This window comes from Falco cherrug, chromosome 2 (assembly GCF_023634085.1).
Source record: "Falco cherrug isolate bFalChe1 chromosome 2, bFalChe1.pri, whole genome shotgun sequence".
NCBI classification, from domain to species: domain Eukaryota; kingdom Metazoa; phylum Chordata; class Aves; order Falconiformes; family Falconidae; genus Falco; species Falco cherrug.
The window spans coordinates 42,679,317-42,702,157 of NC_073698.1; the positions used below are offsets into that span (position 1 = coordinate 42,679,317).

General features: G+C 34.7%; 1 protein-coding gene across 4 annotated transcripts in view; it reads right to left on the reverse strand.

Moving 5' to 3' along the window:
* Nucleotides 1-22,841, reverse strand: part of KLHL1 (kelch like family member 1) — a 240,447-nt gene that overhangs the window by 135,675 nt on the left and 81,931 nt on the right. For all 4 annotated transcript variants that reach the window (XR_008731043.1, XM_055702900.1, XM_055702899.1 and 1 more), the window contains one exon: nucleotides 7,816-8,012. Coding sequence is in view for 3 of the 4 variants with exons in the window: in XM_055702900.1 (XP_055558875.1) it covers nucleotides 7,816-8,012 (197 nt within the window). In the remaining variant the exon portion in view is untranslated. The remainder of the gene's footprint in view (nucleotides 1-7,815; nucleotides 8,013-22,841) is intronic.

Below are 22,841 nucleotides of genomic sequence, written 5' to 3' on the forward strand. Positions count from 1 at the left end.
CAAGTCTTCTTGCACATTTGTATTTGCTATTTACAGTGCAAGTAGGCATGTTGTACAATAATATATTTTGGAAATGTTTGCCTGACAGAACATAAGAAACAGAAAACTGCACAATGCTTTAAAATTTCTGTGTGTTACTGATAACTTGTCAACATGCTACCAATACTTTTGCTAACAAAAGTCAATTAAATGTTAGCTCCAGTAATCCCATCTGTTGCACATTGATTAAAAAATAAAATTTTAAAAAAATAGAAATAGCTGAACTTTTGCTTCATGTTTCCCTGGTTACACAGCTGATATCTAAGAGCATTGAAAATGTACAGGAGATACATTTAATAGCCTCAAAGAGTAATTTTGGTTCAGTGACCTCTGGAGGTCATCTAGCCAAACTTCCTCCTCAGTACACATCTAAGTCAAGTTACTCAGCAACACTTTCAGTAAAGTCCTGGATAACTCCATGAACAGATCCCAAAAACTGCACTGGGTTTTGCTTTTCTAGTATTCAACTACCCCATGTTGATGCACTGAGTAGAAGGATGGCCATAAGTAAAATTTCCATGACCAGAAGAACATTTATGAATAAAGTGGTTGATGGATCCAAGTCTCTCCTGTACTGAGAAACACCAAAGTAGACACAGCACTTCATATGCGGTATCATGGGTGCCAAACAGGGAAGGATCAGGATCACCTCCTTCAGTTTGCTTATTCACACTAATACCTCCCAGGATGTTGTTTGCCTTCTTGCTGCTAGGGTATATTGCTGGTTTACATTCAACTTGGTGTCTTTCTGGACCCCCAGGTCCTTTTCTGCGGAGCTGCTTCCTTGACAGTCACTCCTCAGCCTGTACTACTGCATCTAGTTATTTGTCCTCAGTTCACAGGACTGCATGTTTCCCTTTGCTGAACTTTGTGATGTTCTTGTTAGCCCATTTTTCCAGCCTGCCCTCTAAATAGCAGCCTTCTCCTCAAACACATTGATCAGCTCCCCCTGCAAGTTGGGCAATATCTGCAAACTCACTGGGAGAGAACTCCATGCTATCATCTAGAGCATTAATAAAGTTCTTAAACTGTATTGGACCCTGAAGTGATCCCTGAGGAATGTCACTATTTATTGGTCACCAGCTGGACTTTTCACTACAGATCACCACTCTGCATCTGTCTGTCCAGTCAGCTTTCCAGCCATCTCATTTTCTATCTATCCATGTGTCACCAATGTGGTGATAAGGAGGTCAAACCAAAATACGATATGAAGTTAATAAAGCTGATATCTGGTCAGTATCTATTGACCAGTATCTATTCAGTTGTTTTAAATAGAAAGCCAGCTGATGACCATGTATATAAATCATGTTAAACAGCATATGCTAAAGAACTTAAAATTACAGTACTAGATCGTTTGCTTGCTTCAGTTGTTATCTGACCTTAATTAAAGCCATATTAACACTGAAATAAACCACTGATGTCTGAATGTACAGCCACAACTCATTAATGACTGTCATCACCATCTATCAATATCTCAATAATATTTTTCTTAATTTGATATGGAATATTGTTACAATATTTTAACATGCTTCAGGATGAGCTGTTATAAATGGAACTGGATAGGAAAGTTTTAGAAGTCACTCCTTCTCCACTCCACCCCACCAAGTTTTAACTGTGAAATTCTATGACTTAGAAAATAAACATAACTAATAGCATGATTACTGAAGCTCTTCACCATAAAAGATAATTTAAAAATTTGCATAAGTCACTTCTCATAAATGAAATAGTTGCTCCATCTGCAGTATAATCAGAATTCTCAGTAAGTTAAAGGGTCTACAGAGTCAGTACATGTCACTGAGATTGCTTACGCACTTATAATTAAGTTTGAATAATGTTTTGCTGTGCTGGGACTAATGACCCTTGCAGTGTGAAGCACAGAACTGTGTCTATGAGGGACTAAACACCTTCTAGCACTTCACTCAAAGGCACTCGCAAACATTCTGCAACTCCTGGGCTTGAAACTGCAACATATGTTAGGTTCCTTTATATTGCTAACATTTTGACTGGGTTAGAGACACATCAATCACTTTATGCATAAATGTTCTTCTGGTAACGGAAATTTTACTTATGGCCATCCTCCTACTCAGTGCATCAAAGTAATGTGAAGATTTTCCAAGTTTTTGTTTAGCAACTCATCTTGGAATATGGTAAATAAAAATGTGGAACAAGCTCTATAATCTTAATACTAAAACTGTGATTTCAAGACTGCAGAATGATCACCAAGGTTTAAGTAATGTTTCCTGAGAGGTAAAGCACTGAAATTAAATAGTTGTATCTATGAGTATTTCAGTTTTCCATTTGAAACAAATTGGGCTTCAGTTAAATGGCAGGATACTGAAATGAAGAAACTGGTAGTATAACTTGGAATGTCATATTCTGAATTACTGAACATTACCTATAAATCATAATACAAGCAGAACCATGTTCTTTACTGGGAGAGAGAAAGCAAACTACAGTTGTATTCAAAACCTTAAAAGTATGAATAAATTTTTTAGAATTTCCCATGTTTTAAAACCAAACTGCAATTATCTTTTCAAGGAAAAATGCAACATACTTTTCCTCTCTCAATGTTTACTAATGTAGAAAAGTAGTTGTTATTAGAAGGTTTAATGATATATCAAGACCACAGAGTTCTTAAACTGGCATGGTCTATTACAATCTTTCAGAAGTAAATATGTAATACTTCAAAATAAAGTATATTATAAAAAGTAACATTCTAAAAATAATTGCATCCCAGCAAGGTTGCCATCACAGTTTGGAATTAAGACTGGAATTACAAAGAAACAGGTAAGACCATACACTATGACTCTAATTTCTGGAAAGTATGACAAGCTGATACACTGCTGACTTCAGAGGTTAGCTTCCCTATATATGAAACCCTGATAACTAGAATAATAAAGGACTTCCACTAAAAATGCTTGTTAGAAGATTGCATCTGCATAATGATAAGTTCCATTTTGCTGCTTTTTTGGGGGGGAGTTTTTTAGAAGACATTACACATCCATTTCACTGTACTATCATACAACTGACAATAAATTAGGAATTTAAAGTTGTCAGACATATGGCTTTGCATATTGAAAATTTATAAGTTTACAAGCTAGTAAAAGCCCAGATTGTAATTAAGTACAGAAGTCTCAAATCAAAAGGGACAAGGGTATTTCTGCTTCCATTTAAATTAGCTGATTCATTTAAAAAAAAAAAAAACAACAACAACCAAAAAACATCAAAACAAAACCCAATAAACACAAACCAACGAAACAAACAACAAACCTGAAAAATCACACCATAAAACATTGCCAGGGCAATTTCATACCTCAGAAACAAGCTAACCCACATTAAATCTGATGTGCCTAAAAAAAAGAAACCAAGGAAACTTTTGCTCTTATTTTTAAACTCTTGTTTCTAATATTTTAATTTAAAATGTTGCTATCCAAGTTCCATTTATAAGAAGTACTGGGAATGCAAACAGAAATCTCCAACTTTTACAAAGTCTGCCTTCCTCTCTTTGCCCACTAACCTCATAACATTTGGCCAGTGTATTTTCTAAAGATTTTTCAAATGTTCTTATGTTTTGCTTCATGGCTTTTCTGATGTTCATTTCCTCACTGCCTCTCATCCTCCATGCATACAATTTATTTTCTTCGCTTAGACTCTGCATTTCAAAACAACAATTTGATATTTGACACTGCAGACTAAATATCTCAGTAAATACCAGGGATATTATACCCCTGTTCATGGAAATGGGTATGTACCTCTACAGTTCATGAATTTTACTTCTATTAGAAGCTTTCTCCATGCTCAGCAATGACCCTGTGTTTTGAAAAAAAGTTGGTCACATTTGAATTAAGTCTGGACATACTTCTGTCAATTATGCAAATAAAAAATTCATATTCATGGATTCCACAGATTTCATAATTGAGGGAAATTGAAGTTCTTTAATGTGACAGAAAACATGTGTTGGAAACAACATAACTCCTGAAGTCAACAGTATTCTAAAATTCATTAGTCTGCTCTTTAGCAGCTATTTCTTCTTCAATATAAGAAATATCCAAGATCAAATGCCTTGCCCTCATAACACATTATGTAGAAGCACAAAGCAAGCTGATTTGTATATATATATAGATTATTTATGTTTGATGAACAACAGTGCAATTTAGGACCTGTAAATACCAAGTCTGAAACTAGGCAAGGAAATTGCTTTTGAAAAATGAAAATTAAAACATTTATGGAAATTCAATGAAGCAAACCATTTTCATGAAAATTAAATTATTTTCATTAAAATGCTATTGTGAAAACAACTGTGAATGACTTTCTACTTAAAACTAAATGGTGGAGGAAAGCTGTAACACATTTACCAGGTACAAGGCAGTCAGAGAGTTATCCTAATGTTCCAGCACTTCAAACAAGTACCTCAACTAAGGGGACAGAGAATGAGTACTATTTATATATTTAGCTATCTATCTATCTATTTATTTATTTATTAGGAATCAATTAATAATCAATGTAACCCATGTAATTAACTAAAAAGCAAAATTATTCCAAGATGAAATTTAACTTGAGTCATAGCTCAAGATTATTAGTCACTCTATAGCATATGCCATGTCTACAAATTAATTTTTGCAAGATACTTGAAAAAATTTGTCTTGCTCCTCATTCCTGTAGAGTTACTGGGTTTTTTTTAAGTTTTTTACCTCAAAAAACTTTATGGTACAGCACTATTCTTTTGGGTCAGGCCTAGCTGTATTTCTCTATAGCATTATGGTTAGTAGAATAAGAATTATTAATTTTGGTTTTGACAATTTTTGGCTACAATATTTAAGAGACATACAGTGGAGTAAAAAAGTTTTTTTGAGCCTAATGTAGAGTAGATATTTTTTTAGATGTAAGAATAAGATGAAAGGTATACAATTTCTGTCATTACCATCACTTTTTCTTTACTTTGTATCAATTCCGTTTAGATTTGTTATTTGTACTTTATTAAAAAAAATATTATGACAATTAGCATTCTAGAACTAGTTATTCAGACAGTCAGCTATAATCCCCTGTTCACTGAACTGATATATTATTAAACTTCTCTGGCACTATAGTGCTAAATATCCAGAAAGAGACTCAATATTTCTAAGGATTTGAAAAAAACGTAGAAAAAAATGATAATATTATTTCTCTCTTCAAAAGCTGTTAGAGTTCTCTCAAACCTTTCCCTCCCCCACAAGTTTTGTCCCAGTATGTCCTTTTCATATATCAGAGGTTAATTCTTTAAAATTTCCACTGTTTATATGATTAGTAATTTAAGTAAATTTTTAAGAAAATAAGCTAAGGAAAATTCTCTTCACCTGTTTAATGTTTCACATTTTCATGGAGAAAAATTATTTTTCTCTAGAAAGCAGAAACACCCAAACTTTGAAAGCTGCATCCACTAATCCATTACTCTGCCTTCATATCAGAAACTTCTTAAGCTATTTATTTTCTATAGCTTTCAAAGAATGGTGAATTTTTAGGAGCAAACAATGACATAAAATGACAGAGTTAAGGAAGTACTATTACTACCTATGCACAACAAACAAGCTTTTGAAATGACACCTTGGAAGAGGATTCACAGAGCCAGAATCTGAAATACATCACTTCCAACTCTAAAAGAAAGCACCCTGATAGGCTTTAAAGGCAGGACCTCAAAGTTATCTTGAAAGCATGAGAACTTTTTAAAATTAAGGATTTCCCCATGCTTTTTTAACAGAGAGCTTCCCCTCAAATCTTCTGCATAGGATCGGCATGGATTGTTAAGAAACCCCCCCTTGCCCTACATTGCATTTGCTCTCATCACAGTTCATACTATTTCTCTGGAGACTGAAGATAAAAATAATGTTTTCTGTCACCTTGGAGACCATGCATCTGCTCTTTACTCTGCTCGTTGCTTTCCTACCCTTTCTTCACACGGCAACGTCTGTTTGCTGTTCCTCTAACACACTCTCCAGAGCATCTTCCCTGCACTGTAGAAGTTTTTCCCAGTTATGCACATGTGTAGAAGAAATAACCACTTTTCTTTTACATAGATTCCCTCTGAATCAGTTTTGTACTCAGACAGGCAAGACACCCTTCCCCCACTCACAACTGATCATCCACACCCTTGAACACAAACCAGTAAATGAAATAGATACGAGATTTTTCATAATGCCTATGAAAATATCATGCACTATGAAGCTTAACTTTTAGGATTATGTTTTCACTGGCTTGGAAGTCTAATCATGTACAGAAAACATATTGTAATTGCATAACTGAATAGATGTGATTATTTTTCTTTGTAGCAAAGAGAAAGTGTGACTATGATGCGTGCTTGCAAATGTAAATATAATTACATCAGAGCTTGCTTAATTACAATTGACTTCCTTTCTGATCTACCAGCCTTTGTTGGTGATTTGCCTATTACACATAATTAAGGTTTTAGACGTGACCATTAAAAACAATAGTAGATAATATAATACACCTAACATCCTAAAAATGTGAACATATCTTTGTGAACTTTGTGATACGTAAGATATGTATCAGTCACAAGTCTTCAAATGTACAATAATGAGCAATATATTCACCCAAAAAATATTTCCATAAATTGTTTTAAGAATCAGGGGATTTTTTTTTTTAATCAAGGGTTTTCTTTATTAGGGTTTTTTACTTTTTTTCTTTATTCATTATATTGCTTTTCACTCATAAAGAAGTGAAAATATCAAAGTAAAACATAAATATTTTTTTAAAAAAGGTTGAATTTTTTTAACCTAAACCTGTTCAATTCTAATGTAATCTCATTCTAAGGTAGATCATATAAATGTTGTTCTAACAGCTTATTACTCTCCACTGACAGACGAAAGTTAAAATTACTATCTTGGACCTGGAAATCTATGTTTTAGATACCTAAATACAGAGATAATTAAAACCAGCCACAGAACAAGCTCCATAAACGTAAAATGGGTATAACTACCTGAGCTGCAGTGATAAGATAAATGCAGTTAAACCTGTAAATTACAACATCGTAGTAGTCACAGAAAAGAATAAATAAAATAAAGACATAACTGCTGCAGAAGCAAAGCAGATTCATTGAATCCTGTTCTATTACTTCAATAATAATTTTAATATAGACCTTAAGGGACCATTATTTCTCAGAAATTACATATAATCTACTCTTTATGTAAGTTTAACTTCATGAGCCAGATGTTTTTAATTTTGTGAAACTATGAAGAATCAAATGGCTATTGATTATGAATTAATTTCTGAATAAGTAGTATATTTTTGCTTCATTGATTCTGAATAATTTTTAATGTTAATGCCATGTCTGTTCTGTCAGATGTAACTGAAAAATTCAAATAGTGTCCAATAAAATTATTTGTCCTCGAATTTCTGTCTTAATGTACATCACAGACGAATAAAAGGAGGGATAATTCTTGACAAAAATACACCCCAAAGCTTCCCTTGATATTGTTCCTGTGCAGAACAATGACCATTACAAAGCTGCCTTAAGGCTAAACAAAAAGGAACAATTATTTAAAAGTATTCTAAGGACTTACAAATACTTTTGCTATGCACATACTGTTCTTACTCAGCAGAGAGTGCATTCTTCATAGCAGGCCAATTCTCATAACTCCTACAGTTTCAAAAGGAACATGTACTAAATAAAGTTCCATAAAAGTACAGAATGACTTCAAGCCAAAACCTAACAAGATACTTTTACTTACAGAAGATACAAAGGATTCACAAGATCATCATTTTGATATTCTAAAACTGTCTTACCATGGTATAGTTGTGAGCCACCTTCATAAGCTCTGTGCATCCTTGGGCATCAGCAAATGCTCTTATTCCCAAACAGTTGGATGGGTGCAAAAGCTTCATTAGAAAATGGCAGCAAACCTCTACTACTTGTGGGAGCTGGAGGAGGCAGGCAGCTGCTAGAAGGTTTTCAATAGTGTCTTCTTTCAACTCTAAGCAGCCTAAAAAAAAAGGATCAATAACACATGCAAACTTATTTACTTGGTATTTACAAAACATGCAGTATCAAAAGACCTTTTACAAATAATCCTGGCTCTATATAAATAATCTACAGAAACAGTGAAGAGGAGGATTAGGGTTTCTGACTGGACACCTCAGTGACCTGAACATTACAGTATTAGAAATATTTCTTTTTAAATTACTATTAATTCAGCCATATAATAGGGATATAAAGGGAGACTGTAAAGTGCGGAAAGGAAGAGAAGAATTAGGAATACTGCTTTTGTTTCTATAATGAGGCTAAAATCTGAGTAAGTATCTGGATATCAACCAGGCTGTGTGTTCTGAGGCTTTTTTATTGGATTTATTTTTTTTTTCATTGAAAATGGTGATAAAACTTGCATTATCTTCAGTGGTACAGAGCAAAACTCACTGCCATTTACCTCCCTGAAATAACTGCCTAACGTAGTATAACTAAAACCACTAAAATATCTTCAGCATAGGGCTTAAAATCTTCAAACTTCATGTTGCTTATTTGTAATGTGACTTTGGGATTAGTTTTAGCTGAGTAATATATGTTAGGCCTCTCATAGCTTATAGTTCTTCTAAAAGACTTTATATTAGCTAAAAGAACATACATCAATGCATCAATGCATAATATTTATCTTCCATATTGCACTTCATTTTGTAATTTAACATGCCATTACCATTATCTTGCAGACTGATACAGTTTTTAATGAATAAAAGGTAAACCAGAATACAATAAAACTTAAAAAAATAATTTCTTTTAGTGAGGAATAAGCATTATTCTTGTCATCATGGTGCCTGCTAACCATTATTGTTCTGTTGTGGTTTTTTTATATTAGTATCTCTTATAAATCTCTCACATTAACAACTTCAGAAACTATAAATTAGAGATCACAAGGATGTGTTAGAGAACCAGAAAAAAAAATGGGAAATTAAAATGTATAAATATAATATAAATTGTAAGAACCTAACACTCCTGGTTTTATTTTGCTGTGCTTGGAAAAATAATTTCAAACTATAAAAGGATTAAGTGTATATTGATCTTTCAGTTCAGAGCAATATTGTTCAACAGTTAGATAAGCTCACTCTTTCCCACAAAAATTTTGTATTCATTGTTACATGAAGAGAAATCTACAAATCTTAATCATTCTGTCACATGGCACTAAGGAGTTCTAAAATCCTCAACTTCAAAACAGAATGCCATTGAAAAGAAAAGCTGCTTTATATTGTAATACCAAACCCAAAATACAATAAAAGTAACACTGAAGATCTGACCTTTTCTCCTTTCACTCTATTTGGAGCTTTTAAGGTAAGATGGAAACTGGGAAGTTATACTGTACTAGATTTGTTTATAATACATCCTTTTGCAAAGGCTAGGGCATCAGATCAGGTACACAGCATAATTTCAGTGGTTTTCCTCTGCTTATTTTTTTGCTTCTGTTAATGTCACATTAGTTTCTCATTATGTTATCTGACTTTTTCTCATCATCTCCATCCACCACACATTTATGTGATGTGGTCAGAAGGTACACGCAGCAGCTGATTCTTGGCTGACCCATGTATTTACCAATGACACTCCCACATTTGTTGCATGCTTGCAGGTCATGACTGGGCTCAACACCCTATTCATTATCTAGAATTATAGCTCCACTGTATCATGTGAAAGCTATCAAAAGATAGCTGTTTTCAGGTTAAACCTGATCATCCCAGTACCAGAAGGGAAAGAAATCAAAATGTGCAAAACAGCTGTGAAACACAGATGGACTCAGAAATGTGCTGATGGAAAGAAAATTAGAAAAATCAAGTTTTAAATGTCTGTTTCTTAGACACTATGTTTTTCAACAATGAGCTCAGAGAAGTCTCTGGCCCTAAAAAGCTGTCCCAGATAACTTTCGCAGAATGACACAAGTATTAAAAAAACCACCAGCCTTTATGAAGAAAGGTAGCAGTATCGCGGTTGGCTTTTTATCGCTAAATGTTGCCTTAGAAGTACCCAAAGGCAACAGATGAAACCACATCAATCTATTTATTTTCAAATTGAAGATATTTTCCAATAACTTTAAGGAAAATTACTACTGGTAGGGTACTGGTTGGGAACTCGTAGGATTAAAATAAGTTTAAGTCAAAAAAATTATCTGCTTTATAAATTAGACATTTTTTTATGTAACCAACATGACCATTTCCACCTTAAATATTAATTGAGGGAGTAAACATACAATGGCTTCTGGGATACCTGAGGATATAAATACATTATAGCTGAACTTATTTTTAACTAATTCAGAAACACTTATTTACTACTTAATATATCTAGGATAAGAGCTAGAAAATTACACTTAGTTTGAATTAGGCGTTTACTCTTTCAGTACTGCATTATACTGCCATACTGCCCTTTTTCTTTGTTTTTTGGGGTTTTTTTTGTTTGGTTTGGTTTGGGTTTTTTTTCCATGCACAAACATGATAAGAAGATGGGGCTCTCTAGGATCTTGTTTTTATAAAACATAAGCTTCAGTGAGTAAGTACCTATTCCATCTAAATGCCTTCCAAGTCTTACTTTTCTTCATTTTTAATCATCAAGACACCTTTGTAAATTTGGTCACAAGGGCTGTATTCACTTTTTCAGAACAGTGCTATGACATGCTCATGCAAATTCCTCTGAGATATCAACTGTTTAGCATGGTGAGAGTTTAGGAAAAAGCTGTTAAGAAGAGGCTCAGTGTATACAATGTCAACTCTTCAGACAGTTTCATATTGACAATTAGAAGATCTAAGCATCTATTTAAAAATCTTTAATAGGCTATTCAGGGGGGCATTAATATTACTGCTTCTTCAATTCACCTCTGCCTCACATTTTTATGCAATAAGGAGCTTGTAGAATTACTTAAATCTGAGCAAAACAAATTAACCAAAGCTTAAAAATCTCATTTTGTATTACATTAAGATTAAAAAAAAAACGAGAAAAAACAATCAAAAGAACTTTAATGGATTCTAATTATTATTCTAAATTATAGTTCTATTTGTGACAAATTTTATGTGCATTGCTTATACAGAAATTAAAATGCCTGTCTTTAGGATGCATTCTTGTAATGAATATATAAAATTTATTATTTCATTGCCAAGTGTGAAGTAGAGATTATATATAAAAATTCCTTGATATCTCTATTCTTTTGCTAAACCTTTCTCCAAGTTAAGGAACAGTTTGGGGATTTATTTATGTATTTATTTATTAAATCTTTCCTTTTGCTTTTATTTTCATTTCTACTCCTTAGGCTACACTGTTACAACTAATTTTCAGTATAGGGAATCATGGCATCTTTGACCGCCTTTGCAGGATGTTAATAAGGTCAGTGCGTGTCACAGGAATCAGCCTCCCACAGCTATTGCCCAGCAGGTATCAACATAAATATGGTGGGACCACTCAGCAGGTACGGCTCACTTGCTCTGTGCATAAGTGACATATTTTAACCCAGATACTTAACACATGGTCATATCATTTTACCTCATGTGCACAGTAAATTTTTTTCTCTCCTGTAATTACACATTTATCCATTCATAGCAAGACTTCAAAATTCCTAAGACAGCTGGGAATAAGGGTGTACCAGTGAAGTCATGGAAAGTGTCAAGGAATTAGAAACAAAGGCTAGAACTAATACCTTTTAATAAGGTATTTACCTTTTTAACCTTTCTACTGCATGTGCCTTGACCAGTTGTGCTGCAGTTTTTAAGAGTTTCTGAATGGATTTCCATAGGCTAACCTGTCATAGGAATGCACTATGAAAATCTATATTAGGTCTCCATTTTTAAAAATAAAGGCAGTAAATGGTATCAAGATAATATTTATTTAGATTTTGCATAGTAGATAATTGCTTACATTATGGTTACAAGAAGAAACTGCTGTTCTGAAACAGCATCAAGTTCCAATGAAGACCAGAAAAAATCTTATTAAAAAGGTGTTATGCTTCACATTGCTGTAATAGACTTTTTTTGGCATTGCTTATCATTAAAATTACCAAATCTTAGGTATCTGCCAGGCAGCCACTGTGGCAGTGTGCTCCTCCTCACTGCCTTCCTCTCCTGCTTAAGCCATAAGCACCAGTGGGAGCTGTGATGGCTTCAGCCAGCTTACTCTGTATATTGGGGGATGGATGGTAAGTAACATGGTGGCCAAGGGCTGTCTGGAACAGGTCATCTTGTTGGTATGCAAATATCACTGGAAGTCAATCACCTTACTCTATAAAACTGTGGACAGCCCAGGGCCTGTTGAGCTTTCCTGTACACCAGGATCTCACCTCAAGTAGGGACGCCCCTCAAGGTTAGTCCTTAAGGTTGAGAGATTCCTTAATGCAATGAATTCTTGATAAGTGATTAACAGCACACTAAATTTGGAAATTTTTGCTAATACAAAGGATTGATTGTGCACATACAATCCTTTAGATGTAAACTGCTGACCAAGTCTGGGACTAGGATTGGATCCAGCCACACCTATACTTCTCTCTGAAAAGTAATTTAGAAAGCAAGGGGGTTCTGCCTGAACCTCATGACTCAACGGCAGGGTCTCCCTGACAGTTTTGTCTGGCCCTGTCCTCAGTGTGGTAAGTAATCAAGAGTACTTTGCCATTGAATCTTGTTAAACCACTGACACATTTAGCACTGAAATTTGTTAACTCACCATTTTGCTTATCTCTTATGAATGAAGTGCATGACTCCATCCACAACAACCACCTCAGCTAATCATCTGAGATCTCCTTTCACAGTAAATGGGGAGAAGCAGGATGCGTTACAGCAGTTTTCATCTGCCCTGTTTAAGTCATCTACTTTAGAATGAGATTCTTTCCCTAAGAGTGGCTATTTCTTGCTTTAACTATAAAAAAAAGCACCTTCATTTGACTTACTGAGACACTGTTGATATTTATATCTGCTGATACAAATTCAGTTCATCTGCTCCCAAACACACAGTACTGGAATCATCAGAATCATCAGGTATCAGGTGATGAAATGTCTGGAAATGCTCTACAACCTTTAAAAACTCTTTGGGTCCAATGCTGATCACTCTGTTACTGTCAACTCCTGGTAATGACATAATGTGTATAATCACCTTTTATGTCCATCCATGAAGAGCAGCCAATGAAGAATGCAATAAAAAGTATCTTCCCTGTAGCAGAACATCTTCTAGTCTCCAGATGATTTCTCAAGTGTATGTTAAAGTTTTGATTTTAACCTATGCCTTAAAAGATGAATTCAACATTGTATCATCTCCCACAATTTTCATAAAGGTGAAGTTGTTTTCATAAAAGAAAACATGACAGAGCATATTAATTTTGGAGAAGTTTCTCCTGATCAAACTCTGCTTTATTTTCTGTTCTTAATTGCTGCAGATCATGGTCATCAGCTGCAAGTGACAGAGACAGGCACTCTATGGTTGGTTGTGTTAATTTCCTTACGATCTGGCATTTAGCATCAGTAAAAATTCATAAAGCTCATTTTTTTTCTGTAGATACTCAAATAAACAAATAAATACTACCCCAAAAGGGACTAGTTTCCTACACAAACAGATAGTGCAACTTAAATAGGGGAAATAACCTTAGGGTCTGCCCATTCCCTATTATCAGACTATTCATCTAGTCATTACATATTAGCAGCCAAAACCTAAACTAAATACAAATTAATCCTGAAAGTATGTATGACCCAAAGATATGTTTACTTGAGGGTGCTGAAGAATCACTTGGGTTTTTTGGCAGCTATTTTCGTATCAGCCACCATAAATGAAACACAGGTTAGACCACATGACTTAACTAAGAAAATTACTTTTTCCTCCGTGGATATTATTTTTTTCACTAACAAAACCTTTCCTGTCCTGATGAACTTCAATCCCCCTCAACTCGAACTGAACTAAATCATCTGATTGGAACAGATTTGATTTTCTGTTCATAGAACATTTCTTTTTTAATTCCTGTGGATAAAAATTGACTTTTGAAAAGGACAACTTATTTTAACTCCTTTTCACACAGGGGACTTAATATGATTTTTTTAAAAAGTAATTTCAATTTACATTTCTATGAAATAATCTCAAAAAACCATTTGAAGTTAAAATCAGGAAAGCACTCACTTGATTCACATATATCTTTCGACTATGACTAGATTACAATTACGTTGTCAGCTATGGTGGTAGTCTTTGAACTCTTCACTACCTAACATGAGTTCAAAATAATGAGAATTTTTAATTTCCAATAACATTTTTATATGAAATTTTTATTTTTAAATTATGTATTAAAATAATGTCATAAATGTTTCTGCAGCCATAAAAATATGTAGTTTGTAAAAAATGAAAATACCTCTGTCACAGTAATATGAGAATTCTTATAAAACAAATAGCTTCACTCTTTTTAAAAAACTGTATGATTATTTACACCCTAATCATGCTACACCTTTGTTTAAGTAGACTAAACTGACCTAATCACATGGTCATTTGTGAGTACTGCCAAAGTCCACTGTATTTAAATGGCACAGAAAATTACAATATTGCAGAGTGATAAGGAAATCCTATTAACAACTTAAAATCCCCCCTGGACAGGAACCTTCTTGCAAACGTCTGGCTAAAGATCAGAAAAGTGTATTAGCCAAAATATGTGGTACCTTTCCATCTCTTGGTCTAGAAAAATACCAACAAAACATCTCTGTTGTATAACTGAAAAGTCATCCTTTTAAAGAAATTTTGTCCACTGAAATATACATATCAGCTTTTTAGAAAAAGTCGTTAAGATACTACTTTCTCCTTATGAAGCAACAGCCATTCATGTGCCTTATCTCACTTTAGATACTAGTACTTAGTCACCTGTAAGCAATACACACAAATAACAAGAATAAAACCAAATAATTTTAGCTGTGAGTCTAATCTTCATATTTTATAAACTCTGATGAAAGATACATTAGTGCTTTGAAACACACTTGAAGATACGTTTTTCCATTGGCTATAGAAAAGTTTTTAGAATATGAACTTCATTCTTGGGAATATTTACTAAAGATTACTAGTTTCTACCCAAGTAGATGATTAATATATTAATAATTACATCACCAATAATTCAGCTATTATACAGTCATTATATTTGGAAATTTTAAGCTTCATTTTATATATAAAAGAATAGAAACCTCACATTTTGGAACAAACAAAGAAAAAATACCAAAACAAAGCTTACCTCAAAAATACACAAATATAAACAGGATTTACTAACTAAATTGCCAACAGAACAAAGCTTGCACTCATGTACCAAATAAGGTGGTAGATGAATTACTCCCAAAAGTTCATTTCAGACATAAGGCCTTAGTTTCCCTTGATGCTTCTTCATCAATGGACTTGAATACTTAGATTTACTTCCAGCCTGCAGGTCCTTCTCATAATGCTGCACACATTGAAAACCACTCCAGGAATTTGCTTTTGTAAACAAAAGCAGATTTCATACCAAAGAGGGGGTGGAGGTAGGGGAGGGCGTCGTTCCAAAAGGCTTGTACTAGACACTAGGTACATTTCAGGGAGATTTTATTCTAGTGGTCACTTTTTATGGATGGCATGAAGCGGGGTATATCATTTTTGGCTTCCAGTGCATGGCCCGGGCTTCCAGAAATATCCCAAATGACCTGCCTCACACAGGTCCTTTAGCCACAATCAAAACTACACAATACACACGCTAAGTATCTATCTCTCAGTCAGACATAACCTTTCTATTACACTGAACACAATCAAGCTCTGACCTCTGTGGGGCGGGGGGTGGGGGGGGTGGGCAGGAGGAAAAGAAAAAAAAAGTAAAAATGTCTCAAGGACAAAGGAGCTCAGCTTACAGGTTTGAAGGAGCAGTATTCTGAAGCTGGCTCAGAAACAGAAATACCTCTGTCAGAATGAACTTATCTTCTCAGGTGACGCTTCAGCAGGTTGTGCTGTGGTAGCACCGAGCAGTTCAAATCCATGTTTAAAGAACAAAAAGTTACAGAGATGGAGGCATCAATTGCCAAGAAAAGTTTTTTTGCTTATGAGTCCACCCAACAGCCTAATGAAATCTGCTTCACTTTGGGCTGGATGGCACTGCTGGGAGAAATGAATACTGTTCTGTGGGTACATTTCAGCACAGTCGCTCTTTGATGGGCACAGAATAGAAAGGGAATGAAAGTATGTTTTACAATGTAGGGACAGCAGCAGAGAAACACCTGAAAGGTGAGGACCTCTTTCACAAACTGACATTGTGATTTTCCTGAATTTTTTGCTTCTTTTTGGAACTGTGAATATAGAGCTAGGCAGCTGAGCTCAGCAGAATAGATATAGGTACACGTCTCCACTGCAGGAATTCCAGAAATAAGCACATCAAGGAGGTAGATCATGCTACTGCAGCCTGTCTGATCACTTCACTGATGCTGTTTAGGCAACAGCATGACATTGACAATAAAGAGGGATAGCATTCCACTTTTCAGGCATGTCCTGTATGAATTTCCAGTGCTTGGTTTATTCTCTCTTTGGAGACTGAGAACTTTGAACCTAGCAAGGCACAGTTTTACAAATGCACCTTCCAGTGCACTCAGGTAACTGTTCTCCCCCTCCACACTCAGTGCTTCCCAGGGTCTGCCTGAATTCATTCTTACTGATTTCTCAGGATTACCAGGTTGCACCACAGTACAAGGAGACACAGTCACTGGCTATCTCCCCACGACAGTTTTGATCGTTCTGAATACTCAATTTATAGATATCTAGTTCAGAGCTCTTTTCCAAGCAATTTTCATATACTGCATGAAAAGACTGAAAAAACAGCTGGTTCCTAATACATAACTGCAAATTCTGTCCCTTAAGGGAGTATCCTGGGTAAAAGGAGGAACAGTAACAGTTCATATTATTGTGTAACTCCAGAAGTCAGCAAGGATGTAGTGTTTCAGTGACAGGAATGGAAAACATCTGCTCCAGCTGGACACAAGATCCTCAGAGCAGGAATTAACCACCCCAAAAAATTAAGGAGACAGTCTCTGCAGTTGGTTAAACTAAATGGGTCTATAAAATCTTTCCCACAGACCTGAGTCATGTGAAAACCCACAGGTCGTTTTAGGATCAGAAAGAGAGTCAATGTAGTGAAGTATTTGATTCCAAGCAGGCTGACATCCAGGTGGAGGAGGGTGACGGTCTAGTCCTACAGTTACAGCGGGGAACCTTGGAAGATTCTTGCACTGTACACACAGACAGTATAGCTCATAATTCAATCCAGGAATAATCCTTAGTGTTGCACTACGGTTTTGCTGATGCACAAGTAAGAACTTAATGAGGCACACTATATGAAAACTTAAATCTTGTCAGTTGCTCCAGCACTAGTAAGAAACGTAACTGGAGCGAAGGTACATATGATCTTGGAAGTGTAGTCAATGCAAAACATCTGTGGACAGATAATCTGAATGATGGCTTTGCAGATCACGAGATCACTACCACCTTCCCACTTCCTAAATTAGAGCAACCCTAACTAACAAGGCTTCTGTGGATAATTGTAACTCTCTCTTTATTGACTCCTGAATAAGTTTATGACAAGTATCTGCTCCAGGAAGAGAACTTCACAGAGGATCTTCTATATTCAGTAGTTAAGTCTATTCAAGGTCTACCATCATCTGGTATGATTTATGACCATTTTTCTGTACTGTCCATTACACAATGCCTAACAGTCTTTCAGGTCAATTCAATTACCTTATCTTGTCCTTTTTATCACTCATCCAAGAGTTCCTGGAACAATTGATCTCCCATCTAAAGTGAATGGAAATTCACAAGGGCTTATTCTGTGAAAGTGCAAAGTCATCCATCAATTATATGCCAGAGCAAATGTAGTGAGAAAGCCAAGCACATAGCAGAGCAAATGTAGTGGGACAACAGCAGGTAACAGTCTCCTGAAAAAGCGCTAGAGATGGTCCATGTTCATAGGGATCTCTAACATGATACCACAGAATAAACAGCTCTTGAACTTACTCAACATGTCACAGAATTAGAGGCAAAGACCTTCACAATATGCACAGTATCAGGGGTCTCTAGTTCTCAATTTGATTGGTATCTCTAGAGGGGAGTAGCTTGAAACACTGTAAACAGGCTACCATCATCTAAGAGCCAGGGATTGTCTGGTTGATTAGATGCCTTTAATAATATACATATAGCCTTATATTTATTAAGTTAAGCTTGTCTGGGACTTCCCTCTAGTACTGAGACTAACTGGAATGAAATGTCTTCAGTTACACACTAAACCCTGTCACTTTCCAAACCACAGTAGTCACAGTCAAACCTCATGTTGAAGAACAATCCTGTGGCTGCAACAACCCCTGGACTGTAAGAACACTATAAACTGGCACAGGCCAAAACTGTGCTAAGAATCATTCTCATTGTTTATTCATATAGAAAACTGAGTTTCAGCAATTAAGGAAAAAAAAAAAACCAACCACCCAAAACAAAAAACCAAACCTCCCTAGGATATTTAAATAATAAAGCTTCTGTTTTGAATGAATCTAAGGGTCCTTGTGCTTAAAGGCAGTTTCTTTCTTGCTACATCCCTGCTGTCTGACCCCTGTGTGTTATGACACTGACAGAGAAGACACTTGACAGTACTTTAATTAAAGAATCTCCCAAATAAAATACAATTAAAAGCTATACAGTAGGGCTCTTCCACGTATGATCCACAATCCATTTTTTTACATGTACATAAAGAAATCAAGGACTTTTTTTGTTAGTTAATTGATTTTTGCTTTTTCAGTTTCATTAACGGTATGAAAGCACCAGCCTATTCTTCTGATCACTGTTGGGAATGCATACTAATTAGATAGTCTGATGCAGTATGAGGAAATCTATAGTAAATTCACAGCTCTATTGTAACTTCAAAGGAAGGCTCCCAGAGTCACCAATGGCAGCATAATACCAGAAACTCAATCTTTAGTTCCAGTCCTATCTAAAACATTTAAGTATATTTGCAAATAATGAAAACTCAAGTTTTGAGATCAAGAAAGAAGCATTACCTAAGAAAATGAGGTAAAAAAATACTCTTCTGTATTACTGCTCTTATCTTGAACTCTAAAAAGATCAAAGAATGCATATCCAGGTATCCCAGGGCATTAGGAGCTTAATCCTAGATCTTCTGCTGTCAGTCACCTTTCTGCTTCAAAAATGAAGCACTTTCTGCATAAGCCATTGCACATAAGTGTTGGCTTCAGAGTTCCTCAGCTGGCTGACATGAAATAGTCAACAGACACACAAAAGAGGAAGCTTTGTTTCCTCTTAAATTATAGTTTTGTTATATTACAGATGAAATATATTTTGTTTATTTAAATAAACCAATCAAATGCAGCAAAGTGTGGATAGATTAAAACCTGTACCTTGTATTGAAGCTGCATATTTTTTACTGGTCAAATACATCCTTCAAAAGAAAAACTGAGAAAACCTTTGTGGTTTACCCTTGACAATCTATGCAAACGACAAGAAGCACAGAATTTTGATGCAGCATTTTACTAATAAATCTACATCATATAAATATATTTTGAACTGTACAACTTGTAATTACATTATAATTTATCTTATATAATTAGAAAACTTTATGCTTGTCAGATAAAATCATATGCAGCCACTGCCTGATTAATTTATTTACAAAATTAAGTTCCTCAGTTTTAATCCTTTATATATGTGTTAAAAAAACTCTTCCAAAAGAACCCCAAAGCCTATCTAAGATATAGGTTATAGTACACATTTTAACACATCTAAATTTTTTTCAGCTTTAATCAAATTGTCTTTTATAGGTATATCTATCACATTAACTTTATGATTAGTCACATTGAATTTTCACAGAAACTTTAACTATTTTTAAATCAGCTTTTTTGGCAGACTAATTTTCTGTCTTCCTGTTACTACTCGTCGATGGACACCTGCCTTCACTCAGGAGCTACTCTTATCAAGGCTGTACAGGACCTGATGCTCTGCTAGTCACCATGTAATTCTACTTTGCCAATTATTTAGAAGCCTGTTTGCCTACACATGAGTGAGCACAGTCCAGCTTCATACTGTGTCATGATTCTGGCATCTACCTCTTCAGCAGATACAGGAAGGAAAATTTACCATGGTATAAAACCTTTCATAATATCAATAAGCACTGTGACTCTTTTTATTTACCAGAGCAGTAATAGCTTTAACAAGAAATACAATAAAGAAGTCCAAAAGTACTGCTTATTTTAGAAGAAAAGAAAAAAGTTTTTAAAAAGTGAAGCAAGGAAAAAAAACCCAAACAACAACCACCAAAATTAACATTGTATCTTACTTGTCCAACTTTACTCATACATAGAGCCTTGAAAACATGACTGGGTTTATTTAACATGCTGATTTCTCACAGATGGCAAGCTTTTTATGAAGCTCATTAGAGTTTAAAAATGTTCATTTTCCTTTGCAAAGTAAGTAATATCCCGACTTCACGCAACTGGCAAAGAGACAATACACACCTTTTTTGTGGTTGGTGGGGGTTTTTTTGTTTGTTTGTTTGTTTTTTCTAAATTAAATTAACTAGTGTTGCTACCCAGCTAGTTGTTCTTTGCTGTCCATTGAGATATTACTTATTTTTCTAGGTGATAAGATTTTCTAAAATCTCCAATATCTATATAAGAAATGGTTCTTGATAATAAACACATCATCATGAAAATGGGGCATCTTAAAAATAAATATAGCCATTATTTTGTAAGGTAGAAGAGGTATTTTTTTTAATATATGCACATATATTTGATCTCTACATGTAACTTTTTTGTTCATATATCTGTATCTTTTACTTCTATATAGATACAATTGTTTTGAACCTACTGTAACAGTAAAGTTTATTAAATACAACACCAAATAAGGAAAAAAAGTTACTTTTTAATTAGATCAAAAAAGATTGAACATTTTCCCTTAGAAAACCAAAAGCCTGAAATACAGTGTTTAAGAGATCTAAATCTCATAAATAAGTAAGATTGATAGAAAGGCTCATGGAAGCTAATATAATAGTAGCAAAGTATTATCTTTAGGTCATGGGTTAAAGGAATTCTGATTCTCTACTCGATCAAAATTCTGCTTTATAGCAAATATCGTTAAATTTCAATGTAAGTTTTGAAGAATTATAGGAAAATAACAACTTTGGAATGAGTACAAACTATTCACTTTCTTTTACATTTTTAGCAAAACATTTTTAATCTTATTATTTTTTATTTTAAAAGATTGAGACTTAAAATCCAGAACTAGTTTTCAAGTTTTCTTGAGGTTTGGTTTTTTTTTTTTTCTTTATTGAAAAAAGGGAAGCAGCTTTCACATTCTATATGCTAAAACTCCTGGGAAAAGTACATTTACAGTCAGAAATTACATATTTACATATTTAAATGAGATTATAATAATAAACCCCACCATGTTTAGAAAAGCTTCAAAATCAGTTTTACACTGAAAATATATTTTTACCCTTATATTTTTTACCCTTATATTTCTTTTCCTTTGTAACTGGAATAATAATATGCCACATACATTCTAACAGAAAATTGTTACATCCTTAATAAAATTTATGATGCTTCTGACCAGATTCTGACTCTGATGTACAAAATCTCCCCTTCACTGAACTTTAATTCTGATATTTTGCAACAGTATTTTATTCTATTGCTGGAACTAAAGGGTCTGGTATTGGTAAAGGATACTTTCACCTATAGTAATACTTTGTATAGATAGGCATATTTTACCCTTCTTGAATTACTACATAATATGTATGATTCATAGTAAAAATGAAATAATTTCACTAGATTCTAAAAAATTAAACTTGACTTAATTACAGTTCATATAATGTGGAAATGGTTTCCCTTTTAAAATCACATCTAAAAATATTTGCAGTGTCATACTCTTCACTTCTAAATTTTTGTAAATAAACCTATGTTCATCTGTATTTTCCTGAAATGTTCAGTTGTCCCCAGGGAAAAACCTCTGTAACAGCAGCAACTATATCTGAAATTAATAGTTTTTTTAATCTCCTTGAGCTAAGAAGGTGGTAACAGGAAAAAGAAAATAGAAGAATGAACTGCCCAATTGTCAAAATGGTTTGCTATCCTGGGATAAAAGAATAAAGAGAGAAAGTGGCCACAGACATGAGTTGCTGAAAACTTTTCCACATACTGTACAGTCAGTAATTGGAATTTGGCAGCCGAATTCTCCAAATATTCTGTCTAGACTATATATGCTCCAGATTACAGATTAAAAGGCTGAATGGAAATTTCTGTTGGCTGCTACACTGCTTGGTATCAGAACAGCAGCTATGTCCCTTACTTTACAGTGTTCTCCTTGCCCACATCCACACAGCACAAAGAGGAAAGTGTACTAACTCAAAGGAAAATGGGACATGAACTAGACTGGTGGTAAATGAAAGGCAGGTCCTGCTTGAGAAATCTGATCTCCTACGACAAGATGACCTGCCTAGTGGATGAGGGAAAAGCTATGAATGTTGTCTACCTGGACTTCAGTAAAGCCTTTGAAACCATCTCCTACAGCATCCTCCTGCAGAAAATGGCTGCTCATGGCTTGGATGGCTGTACTCTGTGCTGGGTAAAAGGATGGCCAAACCCAAAGAGAGGTAGTAAATAGTTACATCCAGCTGGCAGACAGTCACAAGTGGTGTTCCCCAGGGCTCAGTACTGGGGCCAATGCTCTTTAAGACATTTATCAATGATCTGGATGAGGGGATTGAGTGTGCCCTCAGTAAGTTTGCAAACACCAAGTTGGGGGTGGGTCGGGGGTAATGTTGATCTGCTTGAAGGTAGGAAGGGTGTAC